The sequence below is a fragment of the Equus quagga genome, chromosome 1, assembly GCF_021613505.1.
Source record: "Equus quagga isolate Etosha38 chromosome 1, UCLA_HA_Equagga_1.0, whole genome shotgun sequence".
Lineage (NCBI taxonomy): Eukaryota > Metazoa > Chordata > Mammalia > Perissodactyla > Equidae > Equus > Equus quagga.
Window position 1 is genome coordinate 122,143,273 of NC_060267.1, and position 21,144 is coordinate 122,164,416.

At 39.3% G+C, this 21,144-nt stretch overlaps 1 protein-coding gene across 3 annotated transcripts in view; it reads right to left on the minus strand.

Annotated features, from left to right (window-relative positions):
* The window catches only part of SLC25A26 (solute carrier family 25 member 26), a 149,530-nt gene extending 131,596 nt beyond the window's left edge, over positions 1–17,934 (minus strand). Inside the window, exons 1-3 of one of the 3 annotated variants that reach the window (XR_006890773.1) lie at positions 17,693–17,933; positions 8,663–8,819; positions 5,012–5,121 (exon numbers count right to left, since the gene is read on the minus strand). Coding sequence is in view for 2 of the 3 variants with exons in the window: in XM_046677012.1 (XP_046532968.1) it covers positions 5,012–5,121; positions 8,663–8,819; positions 17,693–17,725 (300 nt within the window). In the remaining variant the exon portion in view is untranslated. Of the gene's footprint in view, positions 1–5,011; positions 5,122–8,662; positions 8,820–17,692 lie in introns of all 3 variants that reach the window. The other 2 variants (XM_046677012.1, XM_046677023.1) reach the window with 2 other exon arrangements.
* Between the last annotated feature and the right edge of the window lie 3,210 nt (positions 17,935–21,144).

The window sequence follows — 21,144 nt, forward strand, 5'->3', positions numbered from 1 at the left end:
AGACACACAGATTGGAAAGAAAGAAGTACGACTATCTCTATTGGCAGATGATATGATCTGTATTTAGAAAATCCTAAGAAGTCCACTAAACAACTTTAATGAAGGAGTTCAGGAAAGTTGCAGAATACAAGATTAATATACAAAAATCAACTTATTTCTATACAATAGCAACAAGCTAACGGAAAATGAAATTAAGAAAAAAATGTCCATTTATGATAGCATCAAAAAGAATAAATTACTTAGGAATAAATTTAACAAAAGAAGGGCACAACTTAGACTTAAACAACAAAACATTCTTGAAATAAATTAAAGACCTAAATAAATGGAGAGACAGCCCATGTTTATGGAATGGAAAATCTACTATTGTTAAGACAGGAATATCCTCCAAATTAATTTGCAGATTCAATGCAATCCTTATCAAAATCTCAGTTGTCTTTTTTGCAGAAATTAAGAAGCTAATTCTAAAATTCACATGGAAATGCAAACCCAGAATAGGCAAAACAATCTTGATAGAGAAGACCAAAGCTGGAAGACTCCTACTTCTGATTTCAAAATGTACTACAAAGCTGCAGTAATCAAGACTGGGCAGTACTAGCATAAGGAGAGACATATAGATCAATAGAATAGAATTGAGAGTCCACAAATAAACCTTCACGTTTACGGTCAACTAGTTTTTGACAAGGGTGCCAAGGCCATTCAATGGACAAATGGCAGTCTTTTCAACAAATGGTGCTGGGTCAACTGGATATTCACATGCAAAGAATGAAGTTAGACCACTACCTCATACCAGATACAAAAATTAACTCAAAATGGATCAAAGACCCGAATTTAAGAGTTAAAACTGTAAAATTCTTGGACGAAAACATAGGTATAAATATTCATGATCTCGGATTAGGCAATGGTTTCTTAGATATGACACCAAAACACAAGCAATGTAAGATAAAACATACAAATTGGATATCATCAAAATTAAAAACTTGTGCTTCAAAGGAAGCCATTAAGAAAGTGAAAAGATAACGTACAGAATGGAGAAAAGTTTTGTAAATCATATGTCCAGTAAGAGACTTGTATCTAGAATATGTTAAGAACTCCTACAACTCAGTAACAAACAGACAACCCAATTAAAGAATGAACAAAGGATCTGAACAGATATTTCTCGAAAGATATGCAAATAACCGATTAGCATATGAAAAGATGCTCAAAATCATTAGGTATCAGGGAAATGAAAATCAAAATCACAGTACGATGCCACTGAACATCTGTTTGTTAGCAATAATACCAAGTGGTGGCAAGGAAATGCAGAAATTGGAACCCTTATACATTGCTGGTAGAATATAAAATGGTGCAGCCACTTTAGAAAACAGTCTGGCCAGTTCCTCAAAGGGTTAAATATAAAGTTAGCATATGCCCAATAATTCCACTTCTAGGTACAGTTCCACAAGAACTGAAAACATACGTCAACACAAAAACTTGTACATAAATGCTCATGGCAGCATTATGCATAACAGCCAAAACGTGAATGCAATCCAAATGTCCATCAACTGAGAAAAGCATAAAGAGAATGTTTTTTGGCAATTAAAAGGAATGAAGTTCTGGGGCCAGCCCCGTGGCCTAGTGGTTAAGTTCGCGCGCTCTGATTTGGCGGCCCAGGATTTCACTGGTTCAAATCCTGGGCGCAGACATGGCACTGCTCGTCAAGCCATGCTGAGGCGGTGTCCCACATGCCACAACTAGAAGGATCCACAACTAAAAATACACAACTATGTACCAGGGGGCTTTGGGAGAAAAAGAAAAAAAAAAAAAAAAAAGGAATGAAGTTGTGATAATAAGCTACAACACGGACGAAACCTTGAAAATATTATGCTAAGTAAAAGAAGCCAGTCACAAAAGTCTACATATTGAAGGATTTCATTTATAAGAAATGTCCAGAATAGGCAAATCTATAGAGACAAAAAGTAGATTAGTGGTTGCCTAGCAGGGGACAGATGGGGAAAATAGGGAGTGACTGCTAATGGGTACCAGGTTTCTTTGTGGGGTGAGGACAATGTTCTAAAATTGACTGTGGTGCTGGTTGCACAACTCGGTGAATATACTAAAAACCATTGAACTGTACGCTTTAAATGGGTGAATTATATGGTATATTAATTACTTCTCAGTACAGCTGTTAATTTTTTTAAATTGTTTTCTTAAAATTATTTTTACTCCTACTTTTCTTTCAGGATTTCTCTCCTCTCATCACTCCCATTCACTATATTCTCAAGTGAAAAATTAGATTACAAAACAGTTTGTAGATTCTCACCTAAATTTTCTAAAGGAAAATAGTGCATAGAAAACAAAACCACAATATATTATTGTTTTTTATACAAATCTTATACAGGCTGATTCACTTTTCACATTTCCTAACATAAATATATACCACTACTTTTCTAAACAGAAAAAATATATATTACTTGATAAAATGATAAAAAGCTCATAAACTGAGACCCTTCTCTTCCTTTGTTGTCCATTCCTGTTAATGTACCCTGCCCATAACAAGGTTCTGGGCTGATTGAAACTGCATACATACCACATCATATGATTTGAAAATAACAATAGTAAAGAATAGACAATTTCTGGATGGATACACAAGAATAATTTTTTTTTTTTGAGGAAAATTAGCCCTGAGCTAACATCTGCTGCCAATCTTCCTCTTTTTGCTGAGGAAGACTGGCCCTGAGCTAACATCCGTGCCCATCTTCCTTCTTCCTCTACTTTATATGTGGGATGCCTACCACAGCATGGCTTGTCAAGCACTGCCATGTCCACACCCGGGATCTGAACCAGAGAACCCCGGGCCGCCAAAGTGGAATGTGTGCACTTAACCGCTGTGCCACTGGGCTAGCCCCATAAAAATAATTTTTTTTTTCTAGGTTTTTTTTTTTTTTTTTAAAGATTTTATTTTTTTCCTTTTTCTCCCCAAAGCCCCCCAGTACACAGCTGTATAGTCTTTGTTGTGGGTCCCTCCAGTTGTGGCATGTGGGACGCCGCCTCAGCGTGGCTTGATGAGCAGTGCCATGTCCACGCCCAGGACTCGAACCAACGAAACACTGGGCCGCCTGCAGCGGAGCGCGCGAACCCAACCACTCGGCCACGGGGCCACCCCCCCATAAAAATAATTTTAATAGAGATTGTCCTTTAGTATTAGGCAGGAGTGGCTGGGGAAAAGGTGAGTCAGTGAGGAGAGTAGGGGAATACTACTTTATTGGTATACTCTTCTCTGTGTTAGTTTGGGGGAAAAAAACCCTGTGTTATTTTTTATTACAAATATTTTATCACTTAATTATGACTTCATTTTTGGCTCATGAATTATTTACGAGAGAGAGAGAGAATCTTTTAAACACATGGTAGGGATGGTATGCCTATCTTTTTGTCATTGCTTTCTAAATTTACTTCATTATAATCAGACACCAAATCATCTATATGATTGGCTAGACACTATTTGTTGAAAGTTGCTTTGTAGACTTTTGGGTCATAAGCATTTCCAAGTACACTTTGAAAAAAGAACAATCTTTAATGGTTAGGTGCAGAGCTCTGTGCATATCCATTAGACCAATGCTGCCATTGTGATATTCAAATCTTCTATGGTCTTAACAAGTTTATGCCTGTCTGTCTTAAGACTTTGACAGAGAGATGTGAATTATCTACACTGAAGATTATAGTTTAATTCATTTCTCCTTCTAATCCTGGCAATTTTTTTGGTTTATATTTTGAGACCATGCTATTTAGTCCAGGTTCAGATTTATTACATCTACCAGGAGAACTGTTACTTACATCATTAAACAATGGTCTCTGTTTTTTGATTCAAGTCTTTTTTGTTTGATACTAACATTACTCTATCAGCTCTCTTTCAGTTAATATTTCTGTATCAGTTAGGGTTGACCAGAGAAGTAGAACCCCTAAGAATGATAAGAATAAGGAGTTATTATAGGGGCCGGCCCAGAGGCACAGCAATTAAGTTTGCACATTCCGCTTTGGCAGCCTGGGGTTTGCCAGTTCAGATCCCGGGTGCAGACATGACACCACTCGGCAAAAGCCATGCTGTGGTAGGCGTCCCACATATAAAGTAGAGGAAGATGGGCACGGATGTTAGCTCAGGGCCAGTCTTCCTCAGCAGAAGAGGAGGATTGGCAGCAGTTAGCTCAGGGCTAATCATCCTAAAAACAAACAAAAAAGGAGTTATTACAGGGATATGAACAGTAATTGTGGGAGCTGGTTAAGCAGTTTATGTAGAAGTGTCACTTCTCCATCTAGTGCTGGGATAGAAATCAGAGGGCAGGCAGACAGCAAGGAAAGATGGATGTGAAATGGGAAAGAGTTAAGGACAAACTGGAACTCACATCTATCTCTCACCAATCTTAATGATGTGGGTGACCTGCAGTATAAACTGGCACCCTTCACCACAGAGCCTACACATCTGAGAACTTAGAGAAGCTGAAAAAGAAGAGCAGTGGGAGCTGGAGGAGCTATAGACCTGGCTGCTGCCTGAAGCCAACAGATCAGTGATGAGGAGAATGAACTGCAACAGTGCCTGACCCTACATCAACCTTCCGAGCATAAACACAACTGCTGCTTCACTTCCAGCTTACAAATCTTGTGCAAATTTCTCTTGTAGCCAGCCTAACCTGGAACCATCCTGGAAAGGGAGTTCTAGGAATTGGAGTTCCAGCTCAACTATGTTGACACAGCACAAAGCCATCACAATTTGCATGGATATTTTCTTCCATCTCTTTAATTTTATTCTTTCTATATAATTATGTTTTAGGAATGTCTCTTCTTTAGCACATAGCTGGATTTTTCTCTCATACTGTCTAGACTCACCTATTATGTTTAATCCACTTACATTTATTGGGCTTTATGACTTCCATAATTTAAAAAAGAATTATCTGTTTAAAAATGAAATAAAGTAATATCTGTATGGAAGATACATGATTTGCACTTCTGAAGTATTTTATATACATAACTTGTTACTTACCACTTCTCCAACAGAGGCAGCCAACATATGCTTTACAGGCATCCAATATGAAGATGAATCAGTGTGCAAAAACCATTTCACATATTCATAGGTGATAAAAAAGGCAGCAGCTGAAATTTAAAACAAGCCAGTCTTTCACAAAGTTTAAATATATATTCAAACTCTTAAGAAATATGTTTCACAAAAAAAAGACTCCAACTATTAAATTATGAGATAACAAAGATAATAGTTAAACATGTATTCTCTTCTTCCCTTGCTCTTGCAGAATTTACTAAGACCATGTTATATGCCCAACCTTGGACTTAACAAAAATGAAGACATGATCCTTGCTCTGAGGGAGCCTAACAGCAAACCCAGCATTTACCATTTTGTACTGACAAGTCACTTAACATTTTCTGGTAAGCGTTCTAGAAAAGGATATGAATTTCTGTGATCTAAAATATCTTTACATAAAACAATCAGCCACACTAATCCATGAACAAGTTAAAATTGCAAATATATTTTTTAACTGAATAAAATGTCTATTTCATAATGTTGTATTGCTGATTACTCAAAATAACCATGGCTACTTTTTACTACATCAACTCACCTTTCCATCAAAGAAACTATCAACTATTTAATTAAGACTGGAAGTCAAAATCTCTAAAAGCCTACCCCTATGACCATGAACTAATCTTAGCTGCACAAGAGGGCTTTAAGACTTTCCATGTACTGTTAATCAAAATATGTTTATCACTTACATAAAAGATAAAGCATGAAAGATAAATGAATGGCAAATTCACCTTTTGAAGGACATTTGAACACATCACAGTCAAGGCTGAAACACTCAAGAAAAGAGTTTGATAGTGAAAATCAGTTCTCCCTAGTTAAAGTCAACAAGCTCGTAAACCCTCCTCAGCAGCTAACAAACACCAGGCCAAATGAGGAGGCATATTGTTCCCAGATGAGTCATGACCAACGTAAGCCATTTTAAAAGTTAACATAGGTCCCTGTTTCCACTTGTGGTTCTTAATTAGGCTTTTCTTGCTTTGGCCCACTCACTAACTGTACACTAAATCTCCAGCTGCATTCAGCTATAAGTTCTGCCTGCTACACATTCCATCTTCCCACCCCGACCTCCTGGGAGAAGGGAGAACAGAGTGCTAAAAGTTTCTAGGTTTGCATGGTTAACCACCTCAACCAGGTCAGACTTTATTGCTACTTTTGTGATAGACAAAGCCCTTTGGAAATGTAAGTCTCAACACTCTCCTGAGTGACATCCAATAAAGCCCCCGCTAACTGGAAATGATGGCACAGTAAGGTTCTAAGTGAGTCTCGGGGCAAGTTATAACAAAGAAGGGTTGGGCAATCTGATACCTACAGTCTTTTCCAGCTGTTTAAAACAAACACACACACACACTATGGTTTCGCTACATTCCCTTCTAAATAGATCCTGAATACTAGTCTTTTTGTCTCTTCTTTCGACCTTCAGTCCCCTCCACCCCCAACTCCTCACCCCTGCAGAATACATTCTCAAAAAAGTTTCAGCCACCGAGGTTACACTGGTGTACGGTACTCAGACTAGAACCTTAACCAGTAGCTAAAGAAAAATAAAGTGCCACACAGAAAATTTCAATTCACCAAAAACGTGCAGATAAACCAAAAGGCCATTTCTGAAACCCTGGCACTTTTTATCCAGCATCTGATATTCACTGATGTTCTGGGGATGGCAAAAAGAAAAGCAGGGCAAGAAGAACACCACTTTCCCGCACACACATGGCTCGAAACCACATTCTCTAGGCAAACTCCTGCTGGCAAGAACCTAAAACAGTCCTGTGAGCTTAATGTGGCACCATGTACCGTACAGACCATCACTAACACTACATCTACCAACAATAACTCTTAAATACAACAAGTAAGGGAAAAAGATCTTTAGAACAATGAGAGACACCCTAAAAACTGATGACCAAAAGATAGGGACCTAGTAACGTATTCCTTTGCAATTCCCTGATTTAGAGGTTCCCAAATTTGTCTGCCCATTAAAATCACCTGCGGATTTTTTTTTTTAACCCTCCAATGCCCATGCCACACTTCACTCCAATGAAATAACAATCTCTGGAAGTGGGATACAGGCAATAGTACTCATTTATTCACTTCAGGTAATCAGATGATTGCAATGTGGTCAAATTTAGGAACCACTGCCCCTCTCGCACATATAGAGCTATACTTGGCATGGAGTGGGTGCTCAATAATAACTTGCTATAATCAATTACTGAAAGTATTAAGACAAACAAACATTCAAGGATAACCTCAAAACAGTTTACTATTCTAAGGACTGCTGGAGGAGTGGGAAGAGGAGATAGAGAAACAGACAGATGAAAACACTATTTTTTCTCTTTGCACTACAAATCTTTATGTGAATGCTGTGCTCACAGATGGACACAGACGGACATTTAAGTGTCAAGGTAACATGAATTTCTCAGGAAATACCCTGAGAAAAAAGAAAAAACCACAGAACTTAAAAATCTCCTAGAGCGGTGGGGGTGGGGGTGGTAGTGTTATTGGTGTTGCTAGTGGGGGTGTTGCTGGTGGTAGTGTTGATGTCACGGTGGTAGTGGTGGTGGTGTTGTCATTGGTGGTGGTGGTAGTGTTATTGCTGTTGGTGGTGGTGGTGGTGATGGAATTGTTGTCGTTGTTGGTAGTGGTGGTGGTATTGGTGCTGGCGGTTTATGTTGGTGGCGTTGGTGTTGCTGGTGGTGGTGTTGTCATTGTGGTGGTGGTGGTAGTGTTGGTGGTGGTGTTCTTGGTGGTGGTGGTGGTGATATTGGTGTTGGCATTGTTGGTGGTGTGGTGGTGATGTTCATGGTGGTGATATTGGTGTTGTTTTTGGTGGTGATGGTAGTGGTGGTTTTTTGTTTGCTTGGTTTGCTTTTGAGTGCCACTCAAAGCATCAGTAAATAATTAAAATGAGATAAGTATCCGAAAAAAGTATACCAACAAGTGGATAAAATAAAACACATTATATTGATTAAAGAATAAGAGGGCCATAAATCACATAATGAGACATCAAACTCAAAACAAAAGCAAGACACTGGAAGGAGGTTATCCAGGAGGAGGTGAGTGGGAATCAGTTGCATCACCTAAAAGCAATTTAGTTAATACAGAAATGTTTGATGACTCTCAGGTTCATCTGCTCCCAAAGAATCTCCAAGGATACAGTTGTTAAACTCAGCTTCACAATGGAATCACCTGGGAAGCTACGAAATCCCCTGATACCCAGGCAAAGCCCAGACCACCACTTCTTGTGATGACACAGGCATTAGTATTTTTTAAAGCTTCCCAAGAGATTTCAACATGCAGGCAAGGTTGAGAACCACCATTCAAAGGTGTCACAATCAATGGCAGAATAATACTTTAAGGATTCTAACTGGGAATTTTAATACCAAAAACCATTTTTAAAAGATTGCTCATACTTTTTCTATTACAAATACAGTGGAATGGGATCTATAGCACTAGCTGATTCAAAAGTAATGGGTTAACAAATAGAAAGCAAATTCAGAAAATAAGCCACAGCACATAAGGAATTCTATATGGGGTAACACCAATACCACTCTGAAAATAAATCTCATTATCTTGGCTTTATAGCAGTGAGAATATCAATATAATTTTTACCATTAGGAAAGGATCCAATAGCAGCAGAAGGAACGCCAGCATATATTCCACGAAAACCACCAGCCTTATTAAATCCTTGGGGACTCTGCAGCCGGGTTTTAATGGTATCCAGAGGAAATAATATCAAGTCAACAGAGACACCTGCTAACCCACCAGCCTTTAAAAAAAAAAAAGACAAAAATAGGAGAAAAAGGAAAATAAGGTTACAGTAAAATAAGCTCTCTGGCATTTGGGAACAGGAATAAGAAGAAGGTAGTCTTTAAAGCATATTTCTTATACTATCAGTCCACAGACTATTTAGCAGAGTCAAAGGACCTTCTACCTAAACCTAGAGAATTTCAGGGGGAAACAACCATTATTGCCCTACATTTTCAAGTTGTAAATTTTTTAATAATTTTCCCTTTTAAAATGAATTTTCTAACGAATTTTATATAAATTTTAAATTCACTTTTAATACCTTCACATGGTCAAAAAGGTAAACAAACAAACAAAGAAAGGTAAAGAATTCCAAATCTCCTTCCCAGCTCCTAATAACTCAGACAAGCACTTTTACTGGTTTCTTACTGAATCCTTCCAAAGTGGCTTTAAACATAGACAAGCAAATACAAATATGTATTTTATTCTCCTTTTTTGAAAAAATAAAAGGTGCAGACAATATGCATTGTGCTGCAGCTTATTTTTTCCACTTAATGATAAATTGGTGATCTTTCCATATCAGACCAAATGTCATATTTTTATATTTTCAACTGATGAGTAGTGAATCTGCAGTAAGAATATTTTTTTGGAGACTTACATTTTGGAACAGGTAACGATCCTTGTGAATCTAGATCTGTATTTTAAGAGTCACACATCTAAGGGTTCCTATCGTATTCTTTCCACTTTGTGTATATTTGAAAATTCCTTGATAATTTTTAAATTAACTGAATAAACAGGGGCGAAAAAAAGAGTTAAATTCCTAGAGGACATTACAACCTGGCCAAAACTTGGCACACCCCAAGAGTTATCACGTTGCTTTGGAGAAACTGCACTTTAAAAACTAAGTTTGCACTTCACGATTACAGTGGAGCATATGTGGAATATTTTAAGGCTGATTACACCTAAGTCAAAGCAAAGAGAAATTCAGAAAAATATGAACTCAAAGACATTGTCCAAGAAAAGTCAATATGCAAGGCCTAAAGGCATCATTTAAAGACATGAATCAAAACCCGTTTACCGTAAGATGATGAAAGAGCTACAAAGAGAGTGACAAAGACTCTCACTGTGGTTCCCACACAGCAATTTGTAAACTGAATTGTTCACTTGTCCTAACATTTGAATTTTGAGTCATGTGAATATATTACCTATTCAAAAGGTAAAAATATACATTAAAAACTATATATTCCATGACACAGAAGAAGAACCAACATTATTCAAACACACAGGCAAAGTTCAAACTGATCAGTTGTTTCTATCCTTTGGGGGTACAAAATGCTCAGGTGGTACAAAGGGTAGTACCCAGCCATTACTGTCTGCTCAACACACCACTCACCATAAAACCAGTGCAAGAGTTCACTGGGAAAATAAATTACTCTGATGAGAAACCCAATAATTAACTAGCGAAGGTAAATTATTAAAAATTAGTTTACACTAGAAAGGTACACTGCCATAAGCAGGAATCTTACACGATCAGCCTGAAAGACATGACAGAACCTCAAAGACCATGAAGGTGTACTCTGCAAACCACCTACAAAGATGTCACCAAAGAAACACAGAGATGTGCGGTAGAGAATCACAAGATGCCGTAAACAAATAAAACACAATGTGGGGTTTCTTTCTGGATACTAAGGTGGCCTTTTCTAAGTCTTGGGGAAAAGCTCATAAGTAATATAGGAAAGTAAAAGGAAAAAAAAGTCAATGCTTTTCCACATTCTTCTCACTTATTTTTAAAAGATTTTATAGAATTCAGTATGTAAATAAAATATTTTGCCTGCCTCTTCATTTTCTCAAAACACAAGGAGAACTAAAATCCTGGTGAGAATGTCTGATATGACTGCATTCTTTAAAAACACGCTGCACTTCATTCTAATTTTCTCTTTAATCTTAGGAGAGCGTTCAGAGAGATGCTTGCTATCTACTGCTAAATTTTAATCAATAAGTTAATTACTCTTTTAATCTATTTGGCTACTTTGCATGCATTGATTCTCAACCCCTTCTTTCATCAGAATTCTTATCTTCTGAGAATAAAACGACCAGATTCCATCTACTTATCTAGTAAAACATGAATCAAAAGTTACTAATTGCTTCTGTGGATTTCAAACTTCTATAATTCAAACATCGTTTAAATTCATGAGACTGAAAAAAAAAACCAGTTAACAGAGAACAGGAAGAAGAATAAGAATCTTATATATTTAGCAACACAGCAACATATTTCCAATTTAAAACTCTAAGTAATGCTTATAATTTTACATCAATATTGTTTTGTACATAGTTATGCACAAAATATACAAGCCAACATCAGTTGAATTAGGAGGAATTCTACCAAATTCTTTTATTCTTTAGCCTGAGAAGTTTGTTTCATTTACAATCATTTATCAAAGGGCTATCAGGCAAATGATTACTTTCAAGACTTATGGTAGCTTACACTGAAAATCCTAAGCTAAAAACTAAACAAAATTCAAAGAAACAGAACAAAACTCACAAAATCATCAAGCCTTACTCCAGCAAACATGTCTGGTTTAACAGGTAAAAGATACTTAATTTGTGAAGGTGGAAAAACTGTGGGTGCAACTTTTATCTTTCCTCTATCTGGCATTTCATTAACATTACTTAAATTCTGTCTGTATCTTAAAAAATTTAATATTTAAAATTTATATTTGACTTGGGGCTGGCCCCGTGGCCGAGTGGTTAAGTTCACTCGCTCTGCTGCAGGTGGCCCAGTGTTTCGTTGGTTCAAATCCTGGGCACGGACATGGCACTGGTCATCAAACCACACTGAGGCAGCATCCCACATGCCACAACTAGAAGGACCCACAACGAAGAATATACAACTATGTACCGGGGGGCTCTGGGGAGAAAAGGGAAAAAAATAAAATCTTTTTAAAAAAATTTATATTTGACTTGAACACATAGCATTTGGTTTGAAAGTGGTAACAAAAGCACACTAACAAGTCATTTACAACTACATTATCAAATACTAAAACTTTTCCAGTACTCTCTCTTATACTGAAAGAAAAATGAGAAAGGAAAGGTATGCCCATCTCCTGGTACTTGAGATGCAGAAGAAATGCCTCCAACACAGCAATGGTTCCCAACTGTGGTCCTAGATGGCTGGTGATCTCCAACGGTGCCCTGCACGCTCCACTGACTGATCAAAATTGCAGCCGAGTGGCGCAACGGTTAAGTGCGCACGTTCTGTTCAGGCGGCCCAGGATTTCCTGGTTGGGATTCCAGGTGCGGACATGGCACTACTTGGCAAGCCATGCTGTGGCTGGCGTCCCACATATAAAGTAGAGGAAGATGGGCATGGATGTTAGCTCAGGGCCAGTCTTCCTCAGCAAAAACAGGAGGATTGGCAGCAGATGTTAGCTCAGGGCTAATTTTCCTCTAAATAAATAAAATAAGTGAAAATAAAATAAAAACCACGCCTCTTTAAAAAAAAAAGATTGAGAATATACTTGTGTCTAGGAGACTGCCTGCTCAACACAAAAACAAGCATAAAAGGAAGACCTGCTCGCTCTAACTTAAATGCCAAAAAAAACAAGTCACAAAAAGCAACCTTAAGAACATGAAGCACAATTCCCAATTCCTTACAGATTTGGAGATAATGCTTCATTGTTAGACACTAACTTCCCTTTACTCTAGATTGAAGACAATGAGGCAACCTTCCAAAAAGAAAGAAATGGAACAAAGAACATTGAAAACTTCCCTTAAAAGTATGTCCAATATTTCATTCTTATCTTCTTTTCCTCATCCCACCTAAAAAGCCTGGGCAGCATAACCCACCCCACTCCCCTCAAGTCCCCTTCTGCCAGTGGTTCTCAGGAGAAGGGCAGGGCCAGTGAGAAGACACAACCTGAGCATTATGAAAAAGCTTCTTCAGAACCCCCTCCCTAAGGGGAAAGAAAAAAAATGGTACCGACATGCATGAATTTCAGCCATCACGAGTAACCCGAGTCCTCCAACGCCCTGGTTCAAATCTCACTTACCACAGTGACACTGTACAAAAAGGGATAACTGAAAGAGGGAATTGGCCACTAAAGATGAAAAGGCAGCAAATAAACGAAAAGTGGTAATACTGAAAGTGAAATTCAAATCAAACATAAATGCAGTTAGAGAAGAAACAGCTGGCTACGGGAAGATTGACACTGCTGTCTTCGAGAGACTTAACAGGCAGCCAGAGGAAATTCGTGAAGGCAAACTTAACAACATAAATGAGGAAAGTGATTGTAACAGGGAGGATAAATCGGAAGTTACGCCAGCAAAAGTCTGCACATTAATGGAACTCTCAGAGATACTTCACAACTTTAAAAGCACACAGGATAAAATGGAGCTGATCCAAATTTAGAAGGCAAGTTTGCCAAGGCATAAAAAAGATGGTTGTTCTGTGTCATAAGTTAAACAACTAGAAGTAGTACCGGTCAAACTACTTTTGATACATTTTTTTACAAAGAAAACAATTCTTAATGTCCTAATGTTTTAAATTACAATGTACTAAATATTAGTTTTACTATTTTTTTCAATTCCCTATACATTTACAACTGACGTAAGAGAATTTTTAACATTTTAACAAGAATTTTAAGGGCCATGAAATAATCATAATTTTTCTCATCAATTACTAGACCACTGTGCATGATTTCCGCTTGCACATTCATTTTTACAGTTCCATGCTACCAGGCAAAGCCAGGACTGCCTGTAATTTACACTGCATAGCACCCACACTTCTAAAGTTCTTTCACCTGTCACGATTACTGCACAAAATTGTGGTTCACTTGCCTGATGTGCATAAACAAGCAATTAATTATGGCATCAGCCTTTGGGAAAGACATCAGCTTTATTCTGCAAGATGGATCTGCAAGGAGAACAGGGGGCAGGTGCCCTCAGATCTGTCTCCCTGATTCAGGATTTGGGGCAAAACTTAAGAGGTTAAGGAAAACAGGCTGGCACAAAGAAACACTGGTAGAACCAGTTTTGATTGGCAGGCCTCAAGCATTTATGGTAAGGTTTTAAACATTTATGGCAGGGTTCTAAACATTTACGATGAGGTTCTAAACATTTTTTATGAGGTGGGGAAGTAATTTTAACACCGGATCTTCCTGAATGAGGGACCAATCGTTTCTGATAAGAGTTTGACTTTCAAGTTTCAGTTGTATCCCAGTCCTTGGGTTCCGTGGGAAGGAGGATCTTTGGTTCTGAGGTCATTTCAAGATTTCTTCTTTTGTGCATTCCCTGGCTATGTGACTTTGCAGATTTCCTAAAAGGCAATTCTTTTTTGAAGAAGAAAAAGATTAGTCCTGAGCTAACATCTGCCACCACTCCTCCTCTTTTTGCTGAGGAAGATTGGCCCTGAGCTAACATCTGTGCCCATCTTCCTCTATTTTATATGCAGGACACCTGCCTCAGCATGGCTTGATAAGCGGTGCATAGGTCTGTGCCCAGGATCCAAACCAGCCAACCCTGGGGCATGGAAACTTAACTGCTATGCCTCTGGGCCAGCCCCCTAAAAGGCAATTCTTAATCACTCTGTTGATAAGAGATGGGGTCAGTTGAAGTGGTCCTGGAGGGCCAGCAGTTTCATAATTTAAGACTGGTTAAGGGGCTGGCCCGGTGGTGCAGCGGTTAAGTGTGCATGTTCCGCTTCAGCAGCCCGAGGTTTGCCGGTTTGGATCACAGGTGCGGACATGGCACCACTTGCCACGCCATGCTGTGGTAAGCTTCCCACATATAAAGTAGAGCAGGATGAGCACAGATGTTAGCTCAGGGCCAGTCTTCCTCAGCAAAAAGAGGAGGATTGGCAGCAGTTAGCTCAGGGCTAATCTTCCTCAAAAACAAAAAAAGACTGGTTAAAACTAACTGCAGAAGGGAAGTTTTTGGTTTCATGTAAGTAACAAGCCAGATAAATAGATGAAATGCAAGGTCAATGAAATAATTAAATACTTACTAAAGGGGAAAGAGGAGTCAGGTAGGAAGGAAAAGACATGTGATAAAGGGTGGGCTATTTTTAAAAATCTAAAGTACTTTTTTGTATTAAAAAAATGAAAAAGTAATGTTACTATCAAAATTATTTCATATTATCTTGGAGAATTTCAATACAGCTTTTCTTAAATGAATGGAATAGCATTTTTATGTAGTTTTAATTAGGCATGAACAGATGTACATATGTACAGTGTTGCATTTTTTCTTTATCTCAATCATTTCCATGTTATTAAAGCACATACTCTTCAAAAGCACTATTGCTAATGGCCCCTGAATAGTCCGTGAAATGCATCTACCATCGTTTACCTAACCATGCCTCTTTTGTTTCATCTTTAAGTGGCTTATCTTCAGGTTGCTAATTCTTAGTTTCAAACTGCTTTCCAAAAAGCATGCACCAATCAATATACTCTTTGAAGGTCTTTTTCTGAATAACCTGCTGTGTGCTCCAAACGAAAGCTAGCATTCCAGAGGCTCTCCCCTTCTTCAGCTCTACAGCCTTTCAATCCCCCTCATGAAGCTTTAGGAAGGGAACATTTAAATATCTGCTACAAGCCACTCTCTGGACTGCATATCTGACATCATCTCATTTAATCCTGAGACTATGACTTTCAAGACTTGAGCAAACATCGAGGCCTACCTTTTATTCACTCATTCAACAGGCAGTGTTGAGTACCTACAAAGTGTCAGGCACTGGTAACACAGTAGTGAGCAAATGAGAACTCCCTCAAGAGTACTGAGTCCGCCTCAAAGATATTCCCAACCTTAAAAAATGGCCGCTCCACTTCTGGACTACTTTGATCATAAAACCTTCAATAGCTTCCATTATGCTTCAAATAACATCCAAATTCCTTTCCATGGCCCACAAAGACTCCCCTCAGCTGGCCCACTCTCTCTCTCCAATATCATCCACTACCACACTACCCTAACCCATGAGGCCTCAGCCACCACTTTAACATTCTAAGCTCTTTCCACCTGGGGTTTTCTCACTTGCTGCTCCCTCTGAACTTTCCCCTCTGCTCAACAAAATGTCTTGCCCCTTCCTATCTTTTAGGTCTTAGCTTAAATGTCACCTCCTCAGGGCCTTCTGGGGTCATTCCATCTAAAGCAGGTTCTCCAACATTATTCTCTCTCTATCCCACCTCAGTTCATTTCTTTCACAAGACTTATCAAATGGCTTTGGTTTGCTCACCACTGTTTCTCCAAGGGCTATCACAGTGGCTGGTGGACAGAATACATGGCAGATAAACTGTGCTGAATTAGTAAGATGATTTGTCTGTAACTGGAATGAAATCTAACTTCCTTCAAACTTGTACCCATTGATCCTCATTTTAGCCTCTGAAACTACATTGTAAAAAAAAAAAAAAGTATACCTTTCTGCATATGTACCATACTTGAATAAATTTTGAATAAATTTTAAAACCACTGTTTTTGTGTTAACTCTGGCACTCACCTGTTTTTAGCAACTGCCGCTGTTGCTGACTTCAGAGACACTATCAAGGAGCAGCTAAGGTCATGGGATCCCATATTACACTGCCTGGGTTGGCATCTAAGCTCCCACACTTAACACACATGAAATGGATCTCACCTGCGTGACTTTAGACACGTTACCTAACCTCTCAGTCTCTCAGTTCCCTCATTTGGAAAAGTAAGATAAGTCATCAATTGTTCGTCAGAATTAAATGAGATGATGCATGTAAAGAGCTTACCCCAGGTCCTGGCATAGCAATGTTAACTGTCAAAACTACTACGCCTGTTTCATCAGCTAGACAGGAAAAATCCTTGAAAGTGGAAACTTATTTCTTTGCATCTCTAAAACCTAACTCATATAAATCTCAACAAATCGAGATTTAAAACCATCATCCTAAAAGTATGGCTAAGGGGCCCCTTCCACATCTTTACAAAACACTCTGAAACTAGCCCTCAAATCATTTAACACAACAGTCATTTTACTACTCTGTCTCCACCTGACCCATGTGGGCAGGTCTATCTTGTTCACCATGTTATCTCCAACACCTGCAATGACAAACGGTTGATAATTAAATGAAGAAATTTCTCTGGGCTCCCATTTCTCCTAAGAAGCTTTTTAAACGTTTTTTGTTTATTGTGTGCCTGTGCTACTTTCCCACAATGAAAACCTAGGCAGCCAATGTCTGTCTTGTTCACTGCTGTACCTAGTATCCCCCACTACACCTGCCATAAGGGAGGCTTCAAAATATTTATCAAAGGATTTTTTCCTGTTCTTGCTTTTTGATGTTAAAATGTGTTGATTCTCGTAGTTTTCTAAGGAACTAAGCACTACTGTCTTACTGGCTCCACAGCGCAGGTATTTGTGCTCATCAATATACCCAAAGCCTAGAAGAATGGTTGGAAGCAAAATAAGCAGATTCATTATATACCGAATGAAACGAATGGATGTCATTTTCTGAGACTAAAAAAGATACAGCAAAAAGAGAACTACAGTTTTGGACAAGAAGGCTCTGAGTTATCTGAGTAAGCGTTTGTTTTGCTACATACATTTCTTTAATTCCCAAGTTCTCCAGAATGTGACTATACATACATATATATATATATATATATATATATATATATATATATATAAATCGTCGTGCGGAAGACAGTAAGTACCCCTCCTCCAGTCCCCCATCTCTTTCTGGTGTCCAGGGTAGGAAACACATGGTCTTGACAAGATGCCCGGCGGCCGCCCAGGAGCCACGCGCTTCCTCCCAGACCTGGTGACCGGTGACCGGAGGACAGCCCAGGACGCAAAACCGGAAGAAAGTGCTCGTGCAGAGAAATTCCCAGGAGCCCCAGCGCCGGACTCCGGCACTCCGAGCACCCACCCTACCGCCCCGGACTCACCACCAGCGAGGTCGTGAAGCCAGGCTGGTCCATGGCCCAGAAGACCGCGTCAGGGATATAATTCGAGGCTGAGCAGAGCAGGATCACGGCCCCATGCACTGGGGGCCGCCATCTTGGAGGCGGGTCCTGTGGCGCCCGCACTTCCGTGGCCACGTGAGGGCGAACCACAACAACTACACGTGCAATCTGGGACGCTGGACCCCCAAGGAGCGCCAGGAAAGAGGGGCGGGGCCGGGGAGAGGAGGCGATCGAACCAAGTCTCGCGAGTCTTCTCTGTCACCGTTTCCGGCCCCCGCCTTGTGATTCGGCTAGATGGAGGAACTCTCGCGAGCAAATGAGCCTCGGCTGGGATCCCGGAGCAGGGAGTCCCGCAGTGAGAGCCGGGAGAAGCTAAAAGTGTAAGCCCCAAAGAGGCGTGGCTATAGTGGAGGGAGGGGTCGTGGAGGGGCAGGATTAGTTTCAGGGGGCGAGGCTTGTGGCTTCCTGTCTGTTTTTTCTTTTTGGTTTATTTCTTGATTTTATCTGTGCAAATTCCGTCTCAATTTCTATAAAACAGATTCATTATGAGAAGATTATTAAATAAAGATATAGAAAACCATTTCAAGAGTTTCCTTACTCGAGCTGAAATTTGGCATCCTCCACTTCTCCTTACTGGCAGTTATTGCACTTAAAATTATTTATTTGTTCAATTATTTACTTGCTTGTCTTCTTCACACTTCTTCACCAGTGTGCACACTTCGAAGTCGACTTTAGTAAGCACTTAATAAGGGCTTCTTGGTGTAGACCTACCTTTACATTTATTAAACATATGCCTTCTAAATTTCTGTATATTAAGAGCCAACTACATCTAAGAGGTAGTGATAGATGATTGAGAGAGATTTTCTAATTTAAGCCTCACAACAACCTTGTAAGGTAAGCACCATTACCATCATTTTACAGAGGATCCTGATGCTCCTGGAGGTAGCCAACCCAAAGCTACAGAGAACCTAGCAGAGCCAGGCTTGAAATTTTACTTAGTGCCCTTAATCATCTTTCCCCAAAATCCTTGCAACAGCCTTAGCATGCTCCTTGTTTAGCCTTTCGTCAATCCATCTTTCATACCACTGCTAGAATCTTTATTCTCTTCAAGATGAGATGATCCAGAAATGATTTGCAGAATACCTTTAGGGATTCAAATTCTGAACTATCACCTACTAGCTTTGGGCATAATTTATCTAAGATTGAGTTTCCTCCCTTGTAAAATGGGGATAATGACAGTAAGTTCTTCATTTGGTACTATTACACATTAAATGAAACAATGTATGTATGTTCTTAATTTAGTTCATGGATCACGGGAAGCACTTTCTAAAGATGATGGTAATGTCACTTCCCTGCTTTAAATGACTCCCTTTTGCTGCCCATGTGAAGTAGTCCAGCTCCCTAGCATGGTACTCACCTCACAGCTGGTGTCTCCTGTCACTCTTCCCACTGGCTGGACTACTCACAGAAAGACAGACTTTCAAGCCTCCTCCTTCTACCCATGTTGCTCCCTCTACCAAGAATACCTTTCCTATGCTGCCTGCAGAATATTAATCCTCTCCTGTTGACCACACCCTCCTCAGGCACCCTCTGTAGGCCATCTCAAAACATGCTAGTTCACTTCCTCGAGACCAGCAGGAGAATCTCTTACCTGTTTGTCCCTTTTAAGAGCTCATATGACTAGGTCAGGCCCACCTAGGATAATCTCCCTTTTGATTAACTCAGAGTCAAATGGTTAGGGACTTTAATTAGAGCTGCAAAATCCCTTTTGCCACATAATGCAACAATCATGGCAGTAATATCTCATCATACTAACAGGTTCTACTCACACTCAAGGGAAGCAATTATGCAAACATATACATTAGGGGTCAGGAATCTTGAGAGTCATCTTAGAATTCTGCCTATCACACTTTCCTATAAGTCTTGCTGGCAGCCTCCTCAAAGGCCATCAAGGTTCTTACCAGTAGGCTTTCACTAATACTCCCCTCAAAGTCCTTCCATCTTTCATCTACTACCTAGTGCCAAAGCCACTCCTACGGTTTATATGTTTGTTATAGCAACCCCCTATTTCCAAGTACCAAAATGTGTATTGGTTATCTATTGCTGAGTAACAAACTATCCCAAAACTTAGAACAACAATAAATTTTTATTACCTCACACAGTTTCTGTAGATGGGAATCCAGGAATGGCTTAGCAGAGTAGTTCAGTCTCAGGGTCTTTCTGATAAGGTTGCAGTCAAGGCATCAGCTTGGGCTATATCTGAAGACTTGATTGGGACTGGAGGATCCCCTTACAAAATGGCTCACTCCCATGACTGGCAAATTAGTGTTAGCTATTGGCAGGCGGCCTCAGTTCCTGGCCACATAGACCTCTCCACAGGGTTGCTTGAGTGTCTTCATGATATGGCAGTTGGTTTTCCCTACAGTAAGTGATCTAAGAGAGAATGAGACAAAAACTACAATGTCTTTTATGACCTGGCCTCAGAAGTCACTCAGTTGTCTTTCCTGCAATAGCCCATTGGTTACACAGGTCATCCCTATTTATTAGGGGATTGGACTCCACAAAGCCATGAATACCAGGAGGTGAAGATGACTGGGTGCCATCTTGGAAGCTGATTACCACATCAGATTAATGCAAGTGAAAACCACAATGAGCTATAAATATATGCTCACTAGAGTGGCTACAATTGTTGTTGACAAGGATGAAGAGCAACTGGAACTCTCATACAATGCTGTTGGGAATGTAATATGGTACAACCACTATGAAAACCAATACCCCTCTTATTTTTTTATATGTGTTTTTCCCCTATAATTAAATCCTCCCCAAATGCTTCCTCTTTTTTTCCTACAGCTTTCCAATGCCCCTCTTAGGTATTTACCCAAGAGAAATGAAAACATGTGTCCATACAAAGACTTTTACATTATTGTTCAAAGCAGCTTTATCCATAATAGACAAAAACTGGAAACAACCCATGTCCATCAACTGGTGAATGGATAGACATCTCGTGGTACATCCATACTATGGAATATTACTCAGCAATAAAAAGAAATGAGTTACTGACATATGAAACAACATGGATTAATCTCAAAGCATTATGCTATGTCAAAAACGCCAGATGAAAAAGCTACATACTTTGTGATTCCACTTATATGAAATTCTAGAAAAGACTAAATGATAGTAACAAAGCAGATCAGTGGCTTCCAGGGGCTTGGGTCAGAGCAAAGGATTGATTACAAAAGAGGCACAAAAGAACATTTTGCAGTGATAGAGATATTCTGTATCATTATTGTGATGGCCACGGCTTGGGTGTATACATTACCAAAATTCATTGAATTGCACAATTTAAATGGATCTATTTTACTATGTGTAAATTATACCTCAATAAAGTTGATTAAAATATAATCATATTTGTCTCACAAGATAGTGATGATTGA